The following is a 25784-nucleotide window of genomic DNA, read 5'->3' on the forward strand; positions in this document are numbered from 1 at the left end:
AGATTAGCTGGCACAGTGAGAAAATACCAGCATTTACGTGGTAGGATTAGAAGTCATCCTCTAGGGGCTGGGGATTTGCCTAGCAAGCGCAAGGCCCTAGGTTCAGTCCTCAGCTCCAGGAAAAAAAAAATAAAAGAAGAAGTCATCCTCTACTACTTGGGTTTGGGGTTAGCCTTAGCTACATGAAGTGCTGTTTCTTACATTTTATTTGGTGTCTGGGGTGGGCATATGGGTACTGATCTGTATTGGTTGGGTGCACACGTGCTATGTTTCTAGTGCAAAGGTCAGAGTCCGAGCTCTTACCTTGTGGGGCCTACGAATTGAAATCAGGTTATCAGGCTCAGTGGTAGATGCCTCGAACTACTGAGCCATCCCACCAACACAAATATTGTCCTCTTAAAAACAAAAAAAAAAAAAAAAAACTAGGTGATGTGGTGTACACCTTTAATCCCAGCACTGGGGAGGCAGAGGCAAGCCGATCTCTGTGAGTTCCAGGCTAGCCTGATCTACAGAGTTTCAGGCTAGCCAGAGCTATGCCAAGAAACCAGTCTTTTTTTTTTTTTTTTTAAGATTTATTTATGTATTATATATAAGTACTCTGTTCCTGTCTTCAGACACACCAGAAGAGGGCATCAGATCCCATTAGATGGCTGTGAGCCACCATATGGCTGCTGGGAATTGATCTCAGGACCTCTGGAAGAGCAGTCAGTGCTCTTAACCAGTGAGCCATCTCTCCAGCCCAAGAAACCAGTCTTGAAAAACAAAATAGGAAATAAATCTTTATGACATATCGATGGAAACATTAGGTAGCCAGGGTTACCACAAACCAGAGAGCCGCTTCAGGCCTCAGATGCTGGCCGCATTCTTGGCCCTATTGTTGGTTGGAAACTGGGAACTTGTACATTTCAAAAGGTTTACCTAATAGCCACTAAGGTGTGATGTCATGTACAGAGGACAATAAATGGCTCTTGTCGGGGCCAAAGATGTCCCAGGATAAAATGCTTCTAGACTTAGAGCATTCCAACCTCACTGCATCATGAGGTCCTGATCGTTTAATCAGCCTTGCATACAGAAGGCGTGGTTCCTTTCAGGAACATTGTTCACAGCTGTGTTGAAAGTTTTTACCCAGATTGCTTGGTCAGTGCGGTCCTGAAGAATGAAGGTGTCATTGGTATCACTGAACAGGTCCAGTCAGAGGTGAACCCCCCAGGCACAGTCAGTCTTGGCCACCTACCTCATCTAGCCCGGGGTGAGAAGTCCCACACTTGTAAAGTCATCTCATCTTGTGTAGCACCGAACCGTACTCTACCCTCTGACTTAGCGCCCTTTCGTGGCTCCCTATTCCTTAGATTAAACTCAGTCCCTTTCCAGACTCCTCTAGGGCTACCCTCCACTGCCAAACACAGCCTTTAAAAAAACCACACTTTCTGGACAAAAATAATTCACTAATATTTGTGTCACCGTAACTTTGAACTTGCCATTCCCTTTGCCTAGGCTCTTGTTTGTTTGTTTGTTTTGAAACAGGGTTTCTCTGTGTAGCTTTGGGTGTCCTGAAACTCTGTAGAGAAGGCTGGTCTCAGACTCAGAGATCTGCCTGCCCTTACCTCTTGTGTGCTCAGATTAAAGGCATACACCATCACCATGGCTCTACACAGGTTCTTCCTCACCTTCCGTTGTCCTAACCCCAAGCCATCCTTCAAGAAGAACTGGATGTTACTGGGTGTAGCAGCTCATACTGGTAATGTGACTGCTATCCTTGGAGGCTGAAGCCAGAGAATCGCTATGAGTTCAAGACCAGTTTTGTCTATATAGTGAATTCAACAGCCACGGCTAAACAGAGAGACCCTGTCTCAAAAGCTAAAAAATAAGATATCTGGGATGAGAACTGCCAGAGGGGTAGTGATGAGGGTTAGTAATATGGTGCCTGTGTGGTCCTGCTGCCCTGTGCTGGGCTGGGCTGGGCTGGGCTGGGCTGCCCTGTGCTGCCCTGGGCTGGGCTGTGCTGGGCTGGGCTGGGCTGGGCTGCTCAGTCTAAAACAGGGGTGCTCTGCCTGTCACTGAAAACAGAACAGTAACCCTAGCATTAGAAGCAACAATTTATGAAACCCAGACCCTAGGAGGGAAGATAAAGCAAGGTCCCAGTCAAACAAATGGCAGAGAAGCAGGGAGAACAGTGGCCTGGAATGCAGGCTTCTGCTTGCTTGGTTCTGTTTAAGACATTCCCAAAGCTGGTTTACCAAACCAGTCCAGTCACATAGAGAAGACATTTACACTGTGCTTGAGTTCCAGCCCTGAGGATTTTTTTCCAGGATTGAAGGATGCAACTTACTTACTGGAAACACACACACATATCTAAATTGTAGCTGTCTAAGCTACTTGGTGAGGCCGAGGCATGGGAGCTCTGGAAGGCTGGAAGCAAAAGGACACACCTCTGCTCTGCTCTTCTTACTACCGACATCTTTCCCATTTCATACAAACAGTTCGCATTTTTGTGGAGAACAGTTTCGAGTCAACACTTTTCTTTCAGATTTGTCTTATTTCTAACTATGGGGGTGGGGGATATGTCCCTGTGGCATTCAGATACCCATGCAGAGTACAGTGATTAGACCCCACCTTGGAGTTTGAGTTACACAGGTGATTGTGAGCTACCTGACTTAGGTGCTAGGAATGGAAGTCTGGTCCTTTCCCGTGGTTTTAACTGATGCGCAATCTTTCGGGCATCACCACCACTTTTGTGTTTTTGGAGAGATTCTCACTCTATCCCAGGGGTCTGAAATGCAGCCAAAGCTGTCCTTGAACCCAGAGTGATCTGCTACAGGGCTACGGAGAGGAGCCACCACACCCAGTTCAAAACCCATTTTTTTTTTTTTTTTTGAGCTGGGGATCGAACCGGGGTCTTGTGCTTGCTAGGCAAGTGCTCTACCACTGAGCTAAAACCCCAATCCCAAGAATTCCTTCATTTAAGGGGTTGGGGATTTAGCTCAGTGGTAGAGCGCTTGCCTAGCAAGCACAAGGCCCTGGGTTCGGTCCCCAGCTCCGAGAAGAAAAAAAAAAAAAAGGATTCCTTCATTTTTGTGTTTGTTTTTTGACTAGATCTTGCTGTGTAGCCTATGCAGGCTAGCCTCACACTCCTGGTGAGCCTTCCGCTTCAGTCTTCTCAGTGCTTAATCTCAAGCCACCACTTGTTTTTACTTATACATAGCTCTAAGTGGCCTGGAACCCATCGTGCAGATCAGGCTGGCCTTGAACTCACAGAAATTTGCCTGCCTCTTTGTTCCTGAATGCTGACATTAAAGGTGTGTAACACCATGTTTTTTTAAAACCGGGATCACCATGTAACTAACCTAGACTACCCTCAAACTGCTGATCCTCCTGTGTCCACTTCCCGGGTGCTTACATCTACAGACCTATGCTGCCATGCTACGCTTGCTTCCTGAAACCCGTGTTCAGAAGCCAACCTGCATGTTAAAAAGTTTTCTATGGGGCTTTCAAGCAATTTGAAGGATCTCCAAGCTCCTAAAAAACAATTCAGGGGTGGGGATTTAGCTCAGTGGTAGAGCGCTTGCCTAGGAAGCGCAAGGCCCTGGGTTCGGTCCCCAGCTCCGAAAAAAAGAACCAAAAAAAAAAAAAAAAAAAAATCAGAAAGCCATTTATCACAACACTGTAGCAAAGCCAATGGAAGCAGAGATTAGTCCATGACTTCTATAGTTGGTACAAAGTAACCAAAAGCAAAAGAGTTACAGGCAAGCAAGCAGCAAGTTACTTTCAGTGTTCACTATTCAAAGAAGGGTACGAGGAGTGGTCCCACGGGGTAGCCACCTTTTCCATCTTGAAAGAGAGAATACAAATAATCATCTTTAATTCATAAGCAATATATTTTCATATAAGGCCAGAGTTATTTTATTTCTTTTTAAATTGTCCACTAGTCTTCATTTTTTAGATCTTTGCTTTATAACTCCTTTACAATTATTTACTGGGAGCTGAGGGGTGCTTTTTTTTGAAAAACAAAACCAAGAAAATTTGCTGGATAAAGTGGTAAAAGCATACAATACACACACATAGACACACACACACAGTGGTTCTAGCCCTGGATTTCCCGGAATTTCCTCTGTAGTAGACCAGGCTGGCCTCAAATTTGCAGAGATCGCCTTTCTCTGCTTCCCAACTGCTTGGATTAAAGACGTATACCATCTTTCCCACCCTGCTTTTTTGTTTTTAATTTATCGGGGAGCGGTAGTGCGTACATGCCTTTAATCTCCATACCAGGAAGGCAGAGGCAGCCAGAGAGCGAGCACTATGAGCTCAAAGCTAACCCGTCCTAAATAGCTCAGGGCCAGCTGGGGTTGCACTGAGAGATTGTCCACACCTCCCCCACCCACCAATAATCCTAGAACTCCCAAACCCAGAATTTCTGATTGCTAAATCTCAAGGAATTTAGTAGCTTGTCTGAAAGAACTCAGGAGGAAATACTTGACAATCATAGCATGGGACCATCATAGGGATGAATATTGTACCCCGAGGGGGAAAGGAGTGAGGGGCACTGACTGGGGTAGTGGTAGAAAATACCCCAAAATGTGATGAAAGATAGGCTTCAGACTAAACCAACGAGGAAGTAGTATTAAGAGGGAGACAAGGCATGAGGTAGGTAAGAAAGAGGTCCGTGTTCCAGACCCGCAGCAAAAAACAAACACTATTTCCAGGGCTGGGAAAGTGAGAAGCTCAAATCTGCGCTGAGCCTGGAGCCAGGAAGCTGGTTTGTTAAAGAGGATGAGCTAAATAGAGCGTCACCCGAGTACAGGGGTGCAGAGGCGTGACCGACTTGAAGAAGCGTGAGCTCATGCAACAAAGGCCACCCCCGTTTCCGGTCTCAGGACATCACCCAAACCCACAGTCTAGCCCCTTGGGCCCACTGTCCAATCCCTACTCTCCCACGGAGGCTTTAGCTATTACTCCAGACGCAAAACGGTCCTTCCCGTATCCGGCTGCTGAGCTTGCTGGGAAAGGAAGACCACCTCCAGCGAATAGCACCCTGGGAATTGTAGTTTGGGGTGTGGTTAACGTCCTAGAACGATCCGGAAGTGGATCATTTGAAACGAAGGTCCAGAAAACGATGGTGATCCCGGGGCAGGGTGCCCCTCCGCCGGCGACACGGTGCGCTCCGGGCCGCATCTCCTCTGCGTAGGGCGTGGCACTTCCATGCCTCCACAATTTGTTCAACCTGTAGGGGAAATCGGGTCACCATGCAGACCGGAAGTCCCTGGCCTTCGGCCCTTGCTCCTCGTCCCCACGTGGCAGAGTGGATATAAGTTTGGTTACTCGCGTCCGCACCGGAATGAGAGGCTCCCGTCGGTTCTGCTCTTCCAGGGCGCTTAGCTCCGCCGGGGCGAGCAGAGCCAATCTCAGCTCTCGAACCACTGGAGCTGCCACCTCGGCCACGGGTTGCTCCAACACCGCCTATGGAAGAGAGCCTTGAGCCTGTGCCCCCCTCCCGCTTGCAGAATCCTGCGGCCTACGCCGCTTCAGCGTCCTCGTCCAAACCCCAGACCCCACTCACGGCGCCCACACGTGCCCAGCTTCGGGCTGCCTGAACCAGCTCAGCCTCGTCCACGCACAGCTTGTCACTGCGTAGCACGGGAAGCAGCGCGGTGGCAGACAGCTCCAGGAAGCCACGGGTGCGGAGCGCCTCCTATGGGCCGGTGTATTGGTCAGGGCAGAGAAAAAATGGCATGGGGGAGGGGGCCCACAAGTTACAAGTATAAGGATGGGGAGCTGTACCTGGCTGTGAGTCTCTATGAAGGCTATGCACCGCTCCTGTAGTGGCTCCAGACCAAAGGTTACAGCAACCTGAGAGCAGAGTATGGTTAGGCTAGAGACTGAAGAGGCCGGATAACCCAGATCTGCACACAAAGTACTGCTACAAGCTTGAGCACAATCTAAACAGGAGGTTAACAGCAGCTGCAATGTCTCATGAGATTAGACCAGGGCAAAGGGCAGTGGCAAAGACGACCATGTTCAGGCCTTTCAAACTCCATCTTTGAGCCCAAGCTTGGCTTTTAAACTCCACATCCCAACTTTCTCCTGTTCCTGTTTAGAGCTGTTTCCCACTCTTTTCGTGGCTTTTGTTGTTTGTTTTTCAAGATGGGCCCTATGTAGCCCTGGTTATTGTGAAATTCTGTAGTCCAGTTCAGGCTGGCCTTGAACTCTGAGATCTACCTGCTTCTGCCTCCGGAGAGCTGGGATTAAAGGTGTGCACCATTATCTTCCGGCCTCATTTCCCACTCTTTCCCACTTTTTTTTTTTTTTTTTTTTTTTCGAGCTGGGGACCAAACCCAGGGCCTTGCGCTTGCTAGGCAACCTACCACTGAGCTAAATCCCCAACCCCACTACATTTCTCACTCTTAATAGATCACCATGTGGCCCCAGCTGGCCTTGGACTCTGACCCAGCCGCTTATGCTTTCCAAGTACTGGAATTAAAGGTATGTACTTTTCCCAGCCAGCCCTTTGACTGTTCCTCCTACCTATGGCCTTATTGATGTACTCTATATCCCACAGACGTGAGCACAGAGTTTCTCTTATACGCATCCTTGAGTACACATACCCTCATATTGTTCCTTAGCAGATGCAGCCAGTCCAGGCTTCTAACAGAGGAGGCCATTAGAGGGTCACATTCTAAATGTCAGATGCATCCCCAGGGCTGCTCAACAATACTCACCTGCAGAGCCTCACAAACCAACTCCACATCCAGCACCTTCACCACAAACTCCAGGCATAGCTGGGGACAGAACTGAAAGTGAACTGTGTGGCAGTGTCCCTGGGTCAAGACCCCCAAGTCCTAGCCCAGAAGCAATGAAGCCTGGAGCAGGGGCTCATTCAGACTCCCAGCAGTCCCAGCACCATCTTGAATTCCCAGATTTGAGAAACATGGAATTGTTCAGACCTACAATTTAGCCCAATTTAGGGCCTGGAGGCCACCAAAGCACCTTTTAGTCTCTCATGAAACCCATCCAAAAACTGCAGTCTCTCATCTTCCTCTCCTTGACCCCTTCCTTGACCCAATGATACTTCTATTTTAACAAAAACTTAAATTCTCCCACTCTTCCAAAAAAGCACTGGGCAGTGCCAGCTGTCCCTTCTCCAGGCCACCCACCTCTTGTGGACGGCCATTTCTGTCTCAGCCACACCCTCTTGACTTCCACACTGATCTGACTGGCCCTTCCCTTTTCCTACTCTCTCAGTCCCTTTCCCTTACCTCCCTTGCCCAAAATTGACAATGAATCTCCACTAGCCTTGCATCAAAAGAAAGATTTTGTAGGGGGAGAACAGTTGAAAAAAGAAAAAAAAAAAAAAAGACTTTGCTTTGCTGTGTAGCCCTGGCTCCAAAAAAAAGAACCAAAAAAAAAAAAAAAAAGAAGTAGAACTTACAGCCCTGGCTGGCCTAGAACTTACACTGTAGACAAGGTTGGTCATGAGCTTGGAATTACCCTCCTCTCTGTTCTGCCTACTGGGTACGGGGAATACAGGTACACACCACCACGCCTGGCGCGTGCTAGGAGTTAAACCCAGAGCTTCTCTCATGCTAGGCAAGGGCTCTGCCGCTGACCTACACTCCCAGCCTAAAGCCCAGATGCTTGAAGCACCTGTGAACCAGCCTCCTGGTGCCCTTTCTAACTCACCCCACACCCATGTTGTTCCCAGTCCACCACATAGCTAAGAAGTTCCTTGACTGTCCCGTCACTATAATGCCATCTTCCCACTCCTGAACAAAACCCCATTTGTTCTTCCAGCTCTGACACAAATGTTTCCTTTTCCAACTTTCTCCACACACCAGCTGTTTGTCTATCACGGTTAAACCCTACTTTTTAAAAAGATTTATTTATTTATCTTATATAAGTACACTATAGTTGTCTTCAGACACACCAGAAGAGGGCATCAGATCCCATTACAGATGGTTATGAGCCACCATGTGGTTGCTGGGACAATTTAATAACTCAGGACCTCTGGAAGAGCAGTCAGTGCTTTTAACCGCTGAGCCATTTCTCTAGCCCTAAATCCTACTTTTAAATCTAGGTTTTTGAGACTAAGTCACACTCTGTAGTTCAGGCTAGCCTGGAACTCCTTAGGCAGTTCAGGCTGACCTTGAATTTGCCATCCTCCCCAGCCTTCAGAGTGCTGAAGGGAGCACTGGCCTGAAGCACCAAACCCCACACATGAGCATTTCCATGTCTCTCCTTCCATTCAGTCACGGGGCAAATTTACCTTTACACTGAAGAACCAGCCATAAATACTTCCCGTGCTCATTTAGCACACACTGAGCATGTACGGATCTTGTGTACACAGAGAGCTGTCATACTCTGTGTGACAAGGTCAGACCGTGTGAAGGAGACTATGAACTGAAAGGCAAGGGAGACAAGCTGGCTTGCCTGAGACACCCACCTCTCGGAGTTCCTCCAGCCCGTACTCCACAGCTGCTGTGAGCACCTCCAGCACCTGCACGGGGTCAGGGTGGGGGAGTGGGAGTGGTTGAGGGGGCAGAAGGGAGTTTCCCCCACCCCTCTGTCATCCTCAGCTTCTCTCCCACCCAGACCTCTGCTTGGTAGGCTTACAGAGTATCGATGCAGCTTGACACTGTTGGTATACAGGAACTCCAGCACAGCTAAGAAGGCTTCGGCCGGCACAGTGCTTAGCACCACAGGACTAGGTACCCCAGGTCCCAAAAGTCTCTGGAAGAAGTTACATCTGCAGGCCAACAAGCACCGGTGGGCAAATACCTCTTGCCGTTCTTGACCAACCACAAAGCAAATATCACTGTGGAAGAGAGGGCCAAGAGCCGGGAGAGGGGAATCTCAGACCTAGATCACACTGTGGGCTTTACCTCTGTCACACTGGGACATCTTTTTATGTGAGGTCAGAGCCTTCGTCTGGAAGACCCAAGCCTGAACTCTAGTCTCGGTTCCACTCTGTGACTTTCTATCTTTGACTCTGAGACTTCTCAGCCATGATAGCAGATCTCAGGGGAGTTGACTATGCTTGGTCAAAGGAGGGAAACCAGAGTTCCTGCAAGCAAGATGGATGTCTCCCCAGTCTGAGTCTTGGGGGAAAGGACACTCCTTCTGGGGACTCCTCCACCAGATGCCAAGTCAGCATTTTTACCCTTCTTCCTGTAGGAGGGTGTGAGGATGTGGGGTACAAAGCACACTGACTGCAAACAGACAGCAATGCACCATCATGAGGTGAGACCACATTTTCCAGCTTCATAATCACTTCCGGCCCCAGCCTCTGGGCCTCTACATAAAGTAGGGGGGTTGGAGGCAGCAGAGAAGGCTTTAGCTTCCAAAGCCTCCTGCCTAAGTTCCACTCTTCAAGCCAGACTGTGGCATCTTGCCCTCAAAATAAAAGAGAGAGAGAGAGAGAGAGAGAGAGAGAGAGAGAGAGAGAGAGAGAGAGCAGTCCTGACCCTGGGGAACAGTGCAGCCTCTGAGAGAGTGGGGATGGGAAACTGTTCTTGTCTCCCATGGCCAGCCCTGCCCCCAGTGAACTCTATTCCTGGTTTCAGACAGCACTAGCCTCTTGGGCAAGCGGTGGGCGGTCAGAAAGCTTGAACTACTTCCTGTCTGGGCCTCCAACTCAATCCTCTGAGCTTCGTTCCTCTTATGAATCCCTAGAACCATCGGCACCTCTGTCTCTTCAAGGAAAAGACCCAGCACTCAGTCGAATACCCAATGGGAGTGAATCAAGTCATAGCCCACCTTTCAGGGCTGAGGGGTTGGAGAATCCCTTCCAGAGAACTCAGGTGATGCCTGAGTTCACACAGCTGCCCTCCCTCCCCGTCCGTCTATCTGCCACTGCCCCCTCCTCTGACTCTCAGGATAGTGTGGAAGCAGGCCAGTAAATTTCCTCTATGGCTGACTTCCTCACAGACTGAGTTCACCAGGGAGGCCAAGTGTTCTTTCCCAAGCTCTTCACCGTTCTCAAATTCACAGGCCCAAGAGAGCCAGCTAGGGAAAACCCACCACGGGTGGGGGCACTGCCTCACCTGTACCGGGGGTTGTTGATGAGGCTTCGAAGTGCTGTGGAAAAGGGTGCAGCCTGCCCACGCACCACCAGTCCTGGGTTCTCCATACGTGGAGTGGGCAGCAGGTCAAACTGTTGAACAGCCTAGAAGACCCAGCCAGGCCAACAAAGACCTAAGAGACCTGAGAGGGAGGGCAGGAGCTGGAGACCTGTTTGCTGAGGAGCTAAAATGTAGGAGAACAGAGGCCCGGGTCCCTAAAGTAGTCCTGAGGTTCCGGAAAGGGATGCAGATGCGGAGGAGACCCAGAGAAGTTCCGGGGCTGGAAAGGCCTAAGATCACGGGAGAAGCTGGTGGTGGATGAGGCCCAGGTTGGGAGTCTGCCCAGGCAGCGGCTGGGTGGGAAGCCTGTGGGTTTCCATAGAAACTGGAGCTGAGCCTGAGGAGGCCCCGCCCATCTCCCTATAAGCCCAGGGGGAAAAAAAAAACAAAACTTAGCCGTAGAAGGGCCCTGAGATGAGTACTAGGGTCCTAGTGCTGGCTGGCTCCTTGCCTACACTGAGTTTAGGATCCAGGGCCTCTGCTTTTTCTAATCCCTTCCCGTGGCTGCAGTTTAGAAAGTCCGGAGATATCACCTCATCAGGGAAAATTCTCGCCCCTAAGTGTGGTTTTCAAGGCTCAGACTTAGCCTGCCTGGGAGTGGGCAGCCCCATACCTCCCAGAGTAGGAGAGGAAAGGTGTCCGTTCTAACAGCAGCATCCCTGAAAAGCAATCTAAGGAAAGAGATGCTACCTACAGGTCCCAGGACACTTGACTAGGTCAGCAAAGGTCACGAAACCGGACTTAGAATTACTGAGTCATGGCCATGCCAGGCCTGGGTCTTTCCCGCTGAGCCAATAGGCCTCCTCTCAGCACATAGTTCTGAACTAAGGAAGTCATCCAAGCCCCACCCTAGCTCTGCCTTGAAGCGGAAATGTTTGTCCTTGTTGAGGCTGATGGGGAGAATGCTGAACCATGACGTACTCTTTCCTGTGAGCCCAGATACTGGATTCCTGAGAAGCCGCCCCCACAGTCTCAAGGTTTTAGCATATCCCAGGCCCCTGTGACTTGTTCACAGATGGCCAGGCCAGATCCAGTGGCCCCCTGGCGGGTTTCCCCTCTCCTGGACCTGTGAATTTGAGGTTAAGGGTGAAGAGACAGGGAAAGATTCATATGAAAAAGTGGCTCAGAAACAGGGACCTTTCTGAGCAGAGCACCTCTCCATGCCTGCCCCCTTTAGTCTGTGATGCTCTGGAACTCCAAGCCTCTGTGGACCCTCTCTCCTTAGTAACTCAGGGCGCCCTCCCCTCTGCAAACGCCCTCCCATAGCAGTAACACTTAGGTTATTCCAGATTTTAGCTGGAGGAAGGAGTTCTGGGAGGGAGAGGCATGCGTGCCACAGCAGACCCATGGTAACTGCACAACACAAGCCTTCCCCGCCCACAGCCCTGTCGGGCCAGCTCAGTGAGGATAGTGGGGCCAGCAGAGCTTGGATGCCAAAGGCTACAGGTGAGTCAGCTGCCTGAGGGAGTTTCAGGAGAAGATGGCATCCATCCCACAGGTGATTCTGACGGAGTTTTAGAGACCTAAGCAAGAGGAAGGATGTTGCTTCACTTGTCGGCTGCATAGGAGGAAAAAAGTCCCACCAGACTAAGAGCAGGGAACATGATTAAGTTCTATACTTCTGAGGCTACCGAGCTCTGTGGGAGTGATGGGAGTTGGGTCTGTCCCTTCTGGCTATTGAAGAAACCCAGAAACCAGATTCATGTCCCCATTCTGCTGATGAAGTCAAGTAGGAGGGGAAAGAGGAAGTGGATTTAGTGCTCACCCAGTCAGCCTCCACTGTGACCAAGGGAAAGGAACTCTGAGCAGAGGTTCCATGATCATAGACTAAGCAGCCCCTTCCCTTCTCTCACAGCTCTTAACCGGCTCTAAGCGCCTACTAGCCCACGCAGCCCCAAACTGACCTACTTGTTCCAAACATACAGGTAAGAAAGGGATATGGAGTGGCTAGACATGGTATACACGTCTATAGTCTACTAGGGAGGCACTTCGTGTAGCCACACACGCCTATAATCCCATCACTCAGGAATTGGAGGCAGGGGGATGGAGTTCAAGGCCAACTCAACTACATAAGAGTTGTTGGTGGGGGGGGAGGTTGGGGATTTAGCTCAGTGGTAGAGCGCTTGCCTAGCAAGTGCAAGGCCCTGGGTTCGGTCCCCAGTCCCCAGCTCCGGAAAAAAAAAAAAGAGTTGTTGGGGGGAGGATAGGTGCTTTGATCCTAGCACTCAGGAAGCAGAAAACAGGTGGAGCTTGATGAGTTTAAGGCTAGCCTGGTCTACAAAGCCAGTTCCAAGGACCACCAAGACTACAAAGGAGAACCTTGTTTTGAGAATTTAAAAAAAAAAAAAAAAAAAAGGCAAGAAAGGAGAGAGAGATGGAGGCCATATGGGACCTTGTCTCAAACACAGAGGGGATGTGTGAGTACACACCCAAAAGGAGACATCTCTATGTCACTGAGCAAGAGGCTGGATGTAGGGCGATCTCAGCCAGCGAGGGCCACTCCTAAGTATGGATCTTCCAGCAGGCAAGTCCATGGCTTGCAGGGCCCTGCCATCCAGACACCAGGAAGAGGAGGCTACCAAAGACCTGGCTCTGAAATTACCACCAGGGAAACCTGGAGGTCACCTGCCCAGCATTGATGAGACCCGACCTATAGGCCCAGGCCCAGCTTCCCGTCGTGGCTCCCTGCCGGGCCTACACCCATCCTTTTCACGCCGCAACTCACTGGCAGGGCCTTTAGTGGGTCCTGGAGGTCGACGACCATCTCTGGGTCCAATGCCCCCTCTAGGTTCACGAGTTAGTTTCTCTGGGCTACCCCTGATGCCTGCCCGTAGGGTGGCACCCTCGTACCGCATAGAACCGGCGCCCGGAGAACACTGGGAAGCTGCAAATGCCCAGCGTGCCCTGGAGGCAGCACTGACCGCACAGCTGAGCGATGTGTGCTACTCTGGTACTGAGGCGGGGAAACTGGTGCAGGCGCTGTGTGAACAGATACACATTCGTGTGAGGGAGCTCAACCTACCCCGTTACAAACTGGTGTGCAACGTGGTGCTGGGGCCACGCGAGGGACAGGGTGTGCACGTGGTCAGCCGAGCGCTCTGGGATGCGGCTCATGATGGACTGGCCTCTGCCACCTTCACCAACCCTTCGCTGTTTGCTGTGGCTACCGTCCACGCGGTCTACTGGGAATGATAAGGCCTTCAAGTTCTGAAAAACGGTTTATTATCCCAGGAGGAGGCCCCCCTGGGGCTCACATCCCAATAAATAAATGTCTGTTAATAAATAAAAGTGGTCCATAAATAATGCCCCCTAGCTGGGAGCTAAGGCTCAGGTTTATCTCCGAGAGAAGGGTGAGGTTGAGGGAGGGCAGACCGTCCCCAACTTTCATAAAGCTGGTCCCTGATTCCCTGGGGGGATTCAGCCAGGAGCCCCCAGTGAGGCACCAAAGGGACACGAAGGGCCACAAAGGTGAGGCCCAGAGCCTCTCGGGCCCAGGCCCAGGGTCTGGATCCCAGCCTGCTCTCTGCAAGTTGGAACCTAAGCAGGGCTTCGGTCCCTGAGCAGGCGCAGAGCATAGCGCAGTCGCTGCCGCAAGTCTGGGGAGCAGCCCAGCTGCCGGAGGTGGGAGGCGAGGTAAGTACAAGCACTGCGATTTCGGGCCACGAAGGTCACGAGGAGAGGCTCCCAGCCACTGAGGATCAGCTTCGTGTGGTCCCCGTAGAAGTTCACCTGTACACAGAAAATAACATTGATTAGGGCTTGGACACCACCAGATCCACATTCCTTCCCAGAACCCTGGGGCACCAGACCTTCCCCGCAAACCCAGGATGGGCTCTTACCTGGACAGTGCCGTCACTGAACAGCATGAGAAGGGCCTGATCCGTCTTGACCCACTGCAGCAGCAAGGGTGGGGCAGGGACCTCTACCTCCTCCACACTGGGCAGATCTCCACCCTGGGAGAACAGGCAGGTCAGGTCAGCGGACTGGCATGAGCTGGGTCTCTCCCTATAGATGTCCCCTTCCCTAACAGGTTCAGTCACTATCTTTTTTTTTTTTTTTTTTTTTAAAGATTTTATATATGTGAGTACACTGTCGCTGTCTTCAGACACATCAAAAGAGGGCAGTGGATCCCATCACAGATGGTTGTGAGCCACCATGTGGTTGGGGGAATTGAACTCAGGACCTCTGGAAGAGCAGTCAATGCTCTTAGCCACTGAGCCATCTCTCCAGCCCCCAGCCACTGACTTTGAGTCACCCCTCCCTGATCACAGAGAATCAGAAGAGACCAATCTGTCCCTAAAGCGCTCCCCCCCCCGCCGCCGCGCCGCCGCCGCCGCCGCCCACACACACCTTCATGAGGTGCTGCTCCATGTAGGAGGCGAAATACCGGAGGATGCCCAGCTGAGGCTGCAGAGCACGGGGCACAGAACCCACAGAGAAAGAGAAGTGCTTCGTGCTGGTGGGGTTGTAGTGCACAGTCCTGAAAGTGGGAACGTAGAAAGGAGGAGAAAAGCCTGACACCACCGTCCCTCCCCAAACCCCTGAACACAGAAACACACACACCAAGGTGCAACCTGGTGGTTACAACAGCCTAAATACAAAACAGGCTAAAACAGCACTTACTTCCTATTGGCTGACAGGGCCATGTGTGTGCCGTCATTGAAGAGCACGGCTACACGGCGGCTGGACAGCTGATAGCCAAAGCCAAACTTGTTGGAGTAGTCAACCCACTTGCTGACCCACACCAGAGGCTCTGGCTGTGCCAACGGGGCTGGGTTCTGTTCAGCTGTTACGGGAGAGGAGGGAATGAAGACTTTCCCCTGGCCTCTGGGTCAAAAGGAACTTGCCAAACTATTCACATGCACCAGAGCCCGGCCTTACCTGGGGGCATGAAGGCCACACAGTTTCTCAGTGCACAGAGGGCAGACTCCACCACCGTGGTCACAGTCAAACCTTCTTCAAATCCTGAAAGGAACAGGGCACTGACATTTAGGCAAGAGCCACCCTGAGCCCAGGTCAAATCCCTCAGCCAACTACTTCCGTCAGGCCCCTGATCTCTGCCCCCAGCAACCCCTAGCACCTCTCATCTTCCGGCTCCTCACCATCTCCACTGCTTGCCAGTGTCCCACGGGGTGAGCTGTCCTCAGCAGCTGTCTCTACCAAGCTGACAGGGGCCAGAGCTGAGGCTACTGGAGCCTGGACAGTCGGGTAGAGAGGGAGTGAAATTAGGCCCCCAAATCCAAATCCTTGAAAGTCCGGTGGCCCAGCCCTGTCCCTGGCAGCTCTCGGGGCACCCCAGGTCAGCCTCAGCTGGCTAATGAGACACAGCCAATTAGGCTGCCACGAGGTTAGATGCTTCATCAGCCTTTTATGCTGGGCTTCCCTCAGCTGCTAGGGTCAGGGTGAGTCAGGAATAATGCTCACGTGAGCACCTCACCTCCGGCCTGACATCTGGATGACCGATGGATGTGCGCATGAGGCCGCTCACCAAGCAGGAGACATTATCCTGTTCCTCAGAATGGTTCTTATCTGGGGAGGGAGGGGGTGAAGGAGGATATAGCCCTTGGTGTCTTGCCTGATCACATTTTTCAGAAGTGTTCACACACAGGCCGATCTTCCCAACTGTCTAGACAGCACATGCTCTCTCCCCCCAAGAGTCAGTCTGTAGACACCCACACCCTCGAAGCACCCCCCTCCACACACCCGAATGTAACAAGCCACTAAGCCACTCTACTGCTCTATACCCTCAACCCACTGGCACCTGACTCACTCTTGCTCTTTCTCCTGCCAAACAGGCTCTTGGTAACTTTGGCAAACAGACTCCTCGCAGGGTTGGGGGGTGTCAGATCTGGGACCGTCACACAGCTGCTGACAGGGAGCCGATCAGGGGTGTAGCCCTGAGGGTGAGAGTCACGAAAACAATGGAAGTGAGACCCCAAGGGTCCTGCTCCCATGTGTCCTCTAGGAACAAACACTGAACTCCAGTGTCTGGAGAGCCACCGACCTTTGTAAAGAAGTCATGGCGCAGGATCTGCTCAATGGAAGGGCGGTCTCGGGGTGAAGCTCGAAGGATGGCAGCCAGGAGCTGGCGGGCAGGCAGTGAGAGGCTGGCGGGCAGTGTGTAATGAACCTGCTTGATGCAGCGATAGGTCTCCTTTAGGTCAGCTGTCTCAAACGGGGGGCTCCCACACAGGAGCGTGTACCTACGCCCAGGAATGGGAGATTAGAAGTAAAGTAGTGGGAACACCCCATCCATGCACCTACCACCCGTCTGCCAATGACTTTGACACTCACATGACACAACCAAGGGACCACACATCTGCCTCGGGGCCATGGCCCTGCCTCAGCAGCACTTCTGGGGCCACATAGTTGGGAGTACCACAGATGGTCCTGGAAAAGGGTAGGGCGGAGAGAGAGGAAGGCTCAGACCCAGCCCTGCACCCGGGTACCCACCCCCATTCCTGCCCCTGCTGTGAGTTCAGACAAAGCAGCTGCCTGTCACCAAAGGCCAGAGAGCTCCTGCTTGTCTTGGGACAATGGATGCTGAGAATGGCAGTTGAGCCCTCACCCACCCCTCTAGACCAGCTGCTCAGCTGCTCAGCAGGACTGGAGGCCCTGACCCATCACAGCCCCCTCTCCCAGGGTCAATACAGAGGGTCCATGACTGATCCCTTCCCCCACTCCCGTCTGTCAAACACTCACTAGGCTGTCACCTCCCACTGCCTGTGCTGCGCACAGCCAACACCAGCTGTCATACCCTTCATAAAGACTCACCTGCCACACATGCTATGTTACATACACCCTGTCACAGTGACCACAGCAAGGTCACTTAGACACACAGGGTATCATGGTATCATCATGACCTGTCATTCCCCTACACACACACACACACACACACACACACACACACACACACACACACACACACACACACACACTCACTGCCTGGCCTATGTTTTCCCCATACATTTCCAAAAATCCTAGACTCCCATCTGTGTCAGGGACTCGGGGGCACCCATCTGTGCCACACATTCATAAGATTGATGTCCTTCACCACCTAACCCAGTGACCTAGGTTACCACCTCTCCTGCCGCACATACAGATAACCCACCATCACCCCTTCCCCTGGTTATCCGAAGTACACATCTGGTCCCCTTGTACAGTATCTGTGTCACATGCAGACTGTGGTCACCCTTCCCTCACTCACTTTTTCCTCTGCTCTGGAGGCTCTAGCCGAGCTGCCAGCCCAAAATCTCCCACCTTCAGTTCCATGTTATCAGTGATGAAAAAATTTCCTAGACAGTAGCAGAGAGATGTGTCAGATTCTTAACTCCTTCTCCTTCCTCCCCACGTCCCCACCCTTCCGACCAGACCCAGGAATCTCACCCAGCTTGAGATCTCTGTGCAAGATACCCCTCTGGTGCAAGTACTTGAGACCAGAAAGAATCTGGCGCAGGTAGTAGCGAACCTCTGGTTCCAGTAGGGTGTGACGGGCCTTCCAGATGTGGGCCAGGGACTGCAGAAAGCCACTGTTTTAGTCCCCGCTTGCCTTCCCAGACCCACCCTCCATCTGTGTTAGCCGAAGATGACAAGAACCCAGCTCTGGATCTTAAGAACCCGCTTCCTCCCCCACCCCTGTTCCCAATGAACCCTCCCCGCCCCCATTCCGAACCTTTCGGCTACAGAGCTCCAGGAAAATGTATATGTTGTCAGCATCCTCGAAATGATGCGAAAATCGAACGATATGGCGGTGCTGTAGGTCTCGGTGCAACTCTATCTCGTTTATGATCTGCGAGGGGGAAACGAAATCCTCATCTTTCCAGGGTTCCCACGCCACCATCCCCTCCCCATCTCTTGACCGCAGGGCCCGGACCCACCTTCTCGCGCTGATGCGGCTTGGCGACGCGACTCTGCGGGATGACTTTGACCGCGTAGGCTATACTAGTCTCAGTGTCAGTGGCTTCATAGCAGCGAGCGAAGCCCCCCTAGAAAGAAGAGGCTGCATCATCAGTCCCGACGCTCCTGAGTGGCCCGGTCAGGTCCGCAGAGCTCCCCTCCACCTCCGTCAAAGCCACCCCAGAGCCCCGACCCACCTTGCCCAGCAAGCGACCCTTGATGTAGGTACGGCCGCTGCGAGGGTCGGTGATGAGGCGACTGGCATCCGGCGTCTGTGGCCCGGCCAGCACCCCAGGTTCCGACCGTGGGGAGGCACTGGCAGGCGGCCCCGGACCGGCGGGGGGCGAGGACGGAGCAGCCGCGCGCGGGAAGGGGCGCGGGGACAAGAAGCCGGCGGCGGGCTCCATGCGGACGGCGCGGCGCGGCGCAGCGCCTGCCGAGCTTGTTCTCGGTTCCGCCCGGCCCCGGCCGCGGGTGGCGCTGCCTGGTTTCTCTACGCTGCGATCGCGCCGAGGCGGGGGAGAGCCCGGCGTTTTTATCAATGAACGCCTGCCCCCTCCCCGGTGTTTCGTCATCTCCAGCTCCACCCCTTTCTGGCAGCCAGGCTCGGAGAGGCTACGCCCATTGCTCGGCCTTACGTCACCTGAAAGATCTTCCCCTTGCCCGGGCGTACTTAAAGGCCACTCCTTCTGCTTTGGCCTTAAAGGCGCCCCTGTAGAGCTAGTCACCTAGCAGGTATAACCCTGCTCCTTTTCTCTAGGCTACCCGGTCCACGTGGCTCTTTTTTTTCTTCACCTTTTGAGTGTATGCTGAAGTCGGAGTGGTGGCTAGTTATCGGGAGGCCTCTTTCCACTTGGGGAGGAAAGGCAGGGGTGTTGCAAACTTTGCTCAGTGTGTGTCACCAACACAGGTGGTCTCCTGTAAGCATCTCTGGTACAGAGCATGCTGCCCTCTTTGGGGACTATGGGATAGCAAGCTTCAGAGCCCGATTTACCTGATCTGGGATTCAGCAATGGGTTTGAGGAACAGAGCCTGGTATTTAAGGTTTTATTTTTGCTTTTCGTTTTTTTCAAGACAGGGTGCCTCTGTGTAGCCCTGGCTGGCCTGGAACTCACTCTGTAGACCAGGCTGGCCTCGAAATCAGAGATTCACCTGCCCCGGCCTCGGGGTATTTAATGTTTTTACCATGTTCCAGGCTACATCTTCTGCTACCCACTTCTACCTTAGTATTCTTCTTTTGAGGGAAAGGGGAGCCGAGGCAGGGTAGCTGCCATCTGATCCAGGCTAGTTTTGAACTCGAGGTCCTTCTGCCTTCACCTTTGACACGATGGAACTACAGACATGCACCTCTGCTCCAGATGCTGAGTTCCCCATTACATTCTCAAAATACCCATTGTGCTGAGTCAGTAGGCTAAGGCCAGAAAGTGAGGAATAAGAACCAGATACTCTTGGGTGCTAGCCACCAGCAATTGGGCAGTTAGTATTGAAGTCGATTGGAGATAAACTCAACCAGGTGGCAGGAATCTATGATCTGAGTGGAATCTTTTTCCGTGTGGCTTTATTTTGGGAGGCAGGTGAAATCTTTTTTTTCCCCCACAAGACAGGGTTTCTCTGTGTAGGCTTGACTGTCCTGGAGCCACTCTGTAAACCAGGCTGGCCTCCAGCTCACAGAGATTTGCCGCCTGTCTGCCTCCGGAGTGCTGGGATTAAAGGAGTTAGCCACCACTCGCCCAGTTTCCCAGATGGACTCTTCATCCCTAAAGCTTTCTCCAAGGGTCACAGATCTCCTTCTGGCTGTGCAGGCTTCGTTTTCACTCAGAGCCCTATTCAGACCTCAGATTTACTGAAAACATCTGCCAAGTGACAGGCACTGCCTCCAATGAGATTGGTCAAGGCTGCAGCCCTGCGTGGTTTATCGGGTCTCTGCTTTGTGGAAACAGACTTACATACATAAATAACGTAATTACAGGCTGTGAAAAGTGCTAAGAAGGAAGTAAACAAAGGACACTCAGAAAAGCCAGCAAATACGGACCCCTGATTCCTGCCACCTGCTTGAGTTTGTCCCCCCAAATATCTGAATCAGCTCCCTCCTGCCCCAGACTCTGGTCTGACTCTTGTTGGGATTATCGATACACTACACTGCTCTCCTAGCCCTTGGACTCATCTCCATTCCATCCTGCCTGCGCATGCCGTCAAGACATCTCCCCCAATCTTTGGCAGGCCCACAAGGACCTACCACAGAGGCCCCAGACAGCCTAAGACCAGGATTAGGAGTTTATGATAGGAGGTGGGTAGGAAAGTCTTAGGTGCTATACACAGCAATATCCTGGGGGAGGAGCTAAACTTCAGGTCAAATGGCCTGGAGCACAAGCAGAGCTTCAAAAGGCATATTCAAAATCTGGGCTGGGGGTTGGGGATTTGACTCAGTGGTAGAGCACTTGCCTAGCAAGAGCAAGGCCCTGGGTTCAGTCCCCAGCTCCGGGAAAAAAAAAAAGAAAAGAAAATCTGGGCTGGGCTGGAGTTGAGGCAAGAGGTTCAGGAGTTCAAGGTTGTCCTAGTTAAAGTCAGCAGCTGTCCTCTCGAAGTAATGAAGAGTAATCTGGGGGAGCCTCACTACAGAACTGCACAGTCCTGATTGACCTTTGGCCTGGAATTGTTTGGACTGATGATTGGCATGGAAGGGACCTGCCCACTGCGTGTGGCACCACCCCTGGGTAGGTAGGCATGAGCCCGAAGGCAAGGAAGCCAGCAGAGGGATCTGGAGAGATGATTCAGCAGTTAAGAGCACATAGTGTTCTTTGAGAGGACATGAGTTCAGTGACCAGAGCTCCAGGGGATCTCTACACCTCTAGCCTCTCTGCTGGGTACCTTGCAAGTAATGCTCACATACATACATGCCACATACATACATGCATAATTAGTCCTTTAAAGAAAGAAAGCTAACAAGGAGCAAGTGAGGGAGCCAGCCAGGAAGCGTCATTCCCCCAGGCTTTCTGCTTCATTTCCTGTTTCTGCTTCTTGCCCTGGCTTCCCTCCTGCAACCTGTAAAACGAAATAAATCCTTTCCTCCCCAGGTTGCTTTTGGTCTGGGTGTTTATCACAACCACTTGAGACTAACCCAGAAAAAATAAGATCCTATTAAAAAAAAGAAAGAAAGAAAGAAAAGAAAAGAAATATTTGGCCCTGGAGAGTTGGCTCAGAGGTTAGGAAGCACTCATTGCAAAGGACCCAAGTTTGATTCCCAGAGTCCACATGGAGGCTCACCACCGTCCTGGACACCAGGGTAACAGGCCATGTGTGATGCGCAGACGTACGTGCAGACAGAGCACTCACTCACACCCAGAATAATAAAAATAAAAAAATCTGAAAAAGACATTCAGTATTGTTTGTTTTATTTTTATTCTACGGTGCTGGGAATTAAACCCAGGGCTTTGTCTATGGGAGGCAAGGGTTACTAAGCTGTATTCCCAGCTTGACGTGAGTGACAGCTATATGTTTAGAAAATAAATTAAGATGTCTGTGTATGACTTTGCTGGAGATGCCATAACAAAATAACCTTGAGCAGTTCAAATGACAAGCTAACTAACTAACTAACTAACTAACTAACTAAGCAAATAAATACTTTGCACAGTTAGAGGTGCAAGATCAAATCAGGACAGATTTCTTGGTGTTTTCTGGTTTTCATTTTTTACCTTTAAAAAAAATTTATTAAATTCTGTCTCTGTCTCTCTGTATGTATGTGTGGAAGTGCAGGTGCCAAAAAGAGGACAGAATTTAAAAATACATGTTTTTGTTTGTGTGCATGCGTAGATGTGTACGTGTTGGGCGTGCACACACGGAGGTGAATAGGCAGAAGCTGGTTTCTGTTAGCCACCGACCCAAACCATCCTGGCCAGATTAATGAAAACAAGCAGTTCATGCAGTGAACTGCATGGCAGTGGTGCGGGCCTTTAATCCCAGTACCTGGGAGGCATCAGCAGGTGGATCTCTGTAAATTTGAGGCCAGCCTGGTCTACAGAGTGAGTTCTAGGACAGCCAAGGCTACACGGAGGGACTCTTGCCTTGAAAAACCAAACCACAACAAACTAAACAAAACACAAAAACAAACGAAAAAGTGAATTCAGAGAAGATCATCTACAAGCCAAGGAGAGCAACTAGAGCTCCCTCTGTTGACCCTCGAACCCAGAGATCCACTTCCCTCTACCTCCTGAGTGCTGGGACTGAAGGCCACCATGCCCAGCTTCAGTTCACAGGATCCGTAGACAAGTCTCACTACATCTTTTGTTTGTTCCTCTTGTTGTGCTATTATTGCTTCGTGTTCCAGACTGGGTTTCTCTGTGTAGCTCTGGCTGTCCTGGAACTCACTCTGTAGACCAGGATGGCCCAGATCTGCCTTCCTCTGCATGCACCACCACGGGTGGGGGGTGGGGGGGGGGGGGGGGGTGGGGGGGTGGGGGGGGTGGGAGGGGAGATTTCTAAACTGAACCTTGAGAGCTGGGGAAGAGTCAACCAGGCACTGGATGGCTAAGAAGGATTATGTATGTGCTCCTGGAGAGAAAGATGCACTGCTAGAGGCCCGAAAGGAGGGCTCACAGGTCCATAAGGAATTAAAAGTTCAGGAGCTGGGATTAGCCCGATCCACTGGGAGACTACTTATCTTGCAGGCATGAGGTTTGATCCCTGAGTGGAACTGAGAACACGTCAGCTCCTCGGTGTGGCTGAAGAGGCTTTTACTGTAGATTTCAGGGACAGAACAACCAGAGGCATCTAGAGGAGACCTGAACAGGGAGAGAAAGAAATAGACTAAACAACACCAGCAGACTGAAGAGGAACATGGCAGGGGTTGGGGGGGTGAGAGAGGAAGAGAAGAAAGACAAAAGAAGACAAAAGAAGCACCAAGAGAGCGGAGGCTGATTTAGGGGAAGGGAAGGGAGCCCTTGGAGCTGCAGGGGTTTAAGGTAGAGCATGGGAAGAGGGGGCGAGAAAAGCAGGAAGGAGCCGCAGGTACTGAGTGAGCCTAGAGGCCCAGCAGACACATTGGAATGCTGGTAGGCACCAGAGTTAGCCATTTGTCCTGGGGTTTTTGGGGATCTGACAATCCTTAGCATCAAACAATGGGTTTGATACCTAGCACTGCCTAAACCAGGAGTAGTGGCACACGCCTATAACCACCGTCTGTGGGGTTGGGGATTTAGCTCAGTGGTAGAGCGCTTGCCTAGGGGAAGCGCAAGGCCCTGGGTTCGGTCCCCAGCTCCGAAAAAAAAAAAAAAAAAAAAAGAACCACCGTCTGTGGCAGTGGGAGGCAGAAGATCAGGAGTTCAAGGTCAGCCTCAGATACAGAGTATATAGGTAGGCCTGAACAGGAAAGGACTCTGTCTAGAAAACAGCTGGACCTGGGTGGTGATGGCACACACCTCTTACCCAGCACGCAAACAGCAGAAGCAGGCAGATCCCTGAGTCTGAGGCCAACCTACTCTACAGAACAAGTTCCAGGACAGCCAAGGCTATACAGTGAAACCCTGTTTTAAAAACAAAAAGCAAAAACCAACCAAACAAAAGAAAGCTGGAACGATGGTTCAGCAGTTAAGAGCTGCCTGTTCTCTCAAAAGTCTTGAGTTCAATCCCCAGCAACCACATGGTGGCTCACACTCATCTATACTGAGACCTGATGCCCTCTTCTGGCCTGCACGTGTACATGCAGATACATACATAAATGAATCTTTGAAAAACAAAAGAAATAACTAAAAAAGAGGGGGGGAAAAGAAGAAGCGGAGGAGGAGGGGAGGGGGGAGGAGGAGGAGGGGAGGGGAGGGGGGGAGAAGGGGGAGGGGGGGGAGGAGGGGGGAGGGGGGAGGGAGGAGGGGAGGAGGAGGAGGAGGAGGGGAGGGAAAGAAAGAAAGAAAGAAAGAAAGAAAGAAAGAAAGAAAGGAAGAAAGAAAGGAAGAAAAAAAGAAAGAAGACAACACCTGGGGGCTCCTTGTGACATAAGCCAAGTCCAGTGTCATTGCCCGTGATTTTATCACCCAATCTCAGCTAAATAGTAAGTTCCAAGCCCACCAGGGCCATGGTAGGTCATCTCCAAACAAAAGAACCAATAAACAAACAAACCCAAACCAAAACCTTCAACAAGTTCAAAATAGCTGAGACACTTTAAGACGTGGGCCCTAAAAAGTTCTGCAAGCTGGAGGTGGGGGTGGGGGATAAAAGTATTCTTTCCCTTCCTCACTTTGCAAAGTTGTCTCAAAGCAGGTAGACAGCCAGCATGTAGACTGCATGTGAACAACCTTGGCGGTCTAGATGAAGCATTTGGGTTTGATAAAAGAGTTACTTGGAGTCTGCCAATGCCACTGAGGTCAGGAAGTGGATCTGGGGTAATGGGGAGGGGCAGGATAGTTTAATGGGTTCCTGGAGAGATGGGGCTGGTGTGGTGGCCCCACTCCTAGCTCTCCGGTTCTCCCTTGCAATACTGAGGAGATGTTCCCACCAAGCCTCTGATGCTAAGCTCTTTCCTTTTTCTAAGCTTGAGACTGAAGGTTGAGCTCAGGCCGTCTGACCTACTTTTGCCACAGAGGACAAGGACAGTCAACTGAATCCCTTCAGGGATGTCCTGTCCTGTCCTCTTCCTAAGCTTTCCTTCACGGGCTTGTCTCCTCAGCTCCAACGAGCACTGTGAGCCCCATGGACACCTGTTTTTTTCACTCCCTCTCCAGTGCTAGAGATTGAGCCCAAGGCTTCAGGCTCATCAAGAAAGTAATCTAGGAGCTGGAGAGATGACTCAGTGGTTAAAAACACTGGCTGCTCTTCCAGAGGTCCTGAGTTTAATTCCCAGAAATCACAAGGTGACTCATGACTTAAAAGAATCTATAAAGGGATCCGATGCCCTCTTCTGGCACAGTGGTGTGCATGAGGACAGAGCCCAATTATATTTATAAAAAATACATAAAGAAGCTTGAAAAAAGAATAGATTCTACCACAGAGCTGTACCCCCAGACCACTGTGCAACTTGGAAAGTTAACAAGGTGTTTGAATAGTCTTTTGGGAGCCAGGATACCAGGAGATCTTTCTAAATGCCATCGTCTTTCTCGACCCACGGTCATGGTCTCCAACCAAGGGCCCTGTGCATATAGACAAGTGTTCCACCACTGAGCTCTGCCCCAGGAGGTTGTGATTGAAGGGCCTGCCAGTACCTCCTCTCCCTGTCAGCTGCTCCCCATCTATGGACCTACGTCCCAGGTACTGACCTAAGCAATTAGCGTATCGATTGCTCCCAGTAAGCCTACAATATGGAAGTAGTTATAATCCTCAGAAGGAAATAAAAGTTCACAGCGGTGAAACAATTTCCCCAAGGTCAACTCAGCTTCCCAGGACCAGATCCAGGATCTGAATACAAGGTGGACTTACTCTACTGGCCGCAGTTGCTTGGCTTTCCAAGGTTGCTGGCCCTGTGTCCCTGGGCCTGTCTACCTCCTATACTGCAATATCTTGCCTCATCTTTCCAGAGTATGAAGCAAGCTGAACCTGAGATCTTTCTGAGCTCTCTGTGTGTCTATCCCTGAGTGTTAGAGTCATGTATCTCTTGATCAGAAGCTAAGAGAGGAGGGGGAGTCAAGAAGAAAAGACATTGCACAGGTTAGGATTCAGACTCAGGAGGAAACACAGGGTTAATCTGTAAAGAGATCTCAGGATATGTGATGTGCTATGACCCACCTCATGGATCTGAGGGAGGCCAGTGTGGGCTAGAGATGGCTTGGTGGTTAAGAGCACTGACTGCTCTTC

General features: G+C 51.3%; 3 protein-coding genes across 4 annotated transcripts; 1 reads left to right on the top strand and 2 right to left on the bottom strand.

Moving 5' to 3' along the window:
- Positions 1-3874: 3874 nt before the first annotated feature.
- Positions 3875-10426, bottom strand: Btbd19 (BTB domain containing 19). 2 transcript variants are annotated; one of them, XM_032899831.1, is made up of 8 exons: positions 10035-10426; positions 8605-8806; positions 8435-8488; positions 6714-6773; positions 5776-5844; positions 5555-5686; positions 5329-5454; positions 3875-5218 (listed from the first exon to the last, which is right to left on the bottom strand). In XM_032899831.1, the coding sequence occupies exons 1-8, from the start codon at positions 10118-10120 to the stop codon at positions 5084-5086; spliced, it is 864 nt and encodes a 287-aa protein (XP_032755722.1). In that variant the 5' UTR covers positions 10121-10426; the 3' UTR covers positions 3875-5083. The 2 variants fall into 2 exon arrangements, with proteins under 2 accessions (XP_032755722.1, XP_032755731.1); XM_032899840.1 differs by lacking the exon at positions 6714-6773.
- Positions 10427-12640: 2214 nt separating this feature from the next.
- On the top strand, positions 12641-13394 carry Tctex1d4 (Tctex1 domain containing 4). Its single transcript, XM_032899852.1, has one exon. The coding sequence runs from the start codon at positions 12645-12647 to the stop codon at positions 13302-13304; it is 660 nt and encodes a 219-aa protein (XP_032755743.1). The 5' UTR covers positions 12641-12644; the 3' UTR covers positions 13305-13394.
- Positions 13318-18534, bottom strand: Plk3 (polo like kinase 3). Its single transcript, XM_032899819.1, has 15 exons — positions 18206-18534; positions 17990-18097; positions 17785-17901; positions 17499-17628; positions 17320-17407; positions 16407-16502; positions 16117-16315; positions 15883-16009; positions 15550-15641; positions 15215-15308; positions 14994-15077; positions 14736-14898; positions 14463-14592; positions 13952-14065; positions 13318-13841 (listed from the first exon to the last, which is right to left on the bottom strand). Exons 1-15 carry the CDS (start codon positions 18413-18415, stop codon positions 13650-13652), a joined length of 1944 nt encoding a protein of 647 aa, XP_032755710.1. The 5' UTR covers positions 18416-18534; the 3' UTR covers positions 13318-13649.
- Between the last annotated feature and the right edge of the window lie 7250 nt (positions 18535-25784).

Source organism: Rattus rattus, chromosome 1, assembly GCF_011064425.1.
Source record: "Rattus rattus isolate New Zealand chromosome 1, Rrattus_CSIRO_v1, whole genome shotgun sequence".
NCBI classification, from domain to species: domain Eukaryota; kingdom Metazoa; phylum Chordata; class Mammalia; order Rodentia; family Muridae; genus Rattus; species Rattus rattus.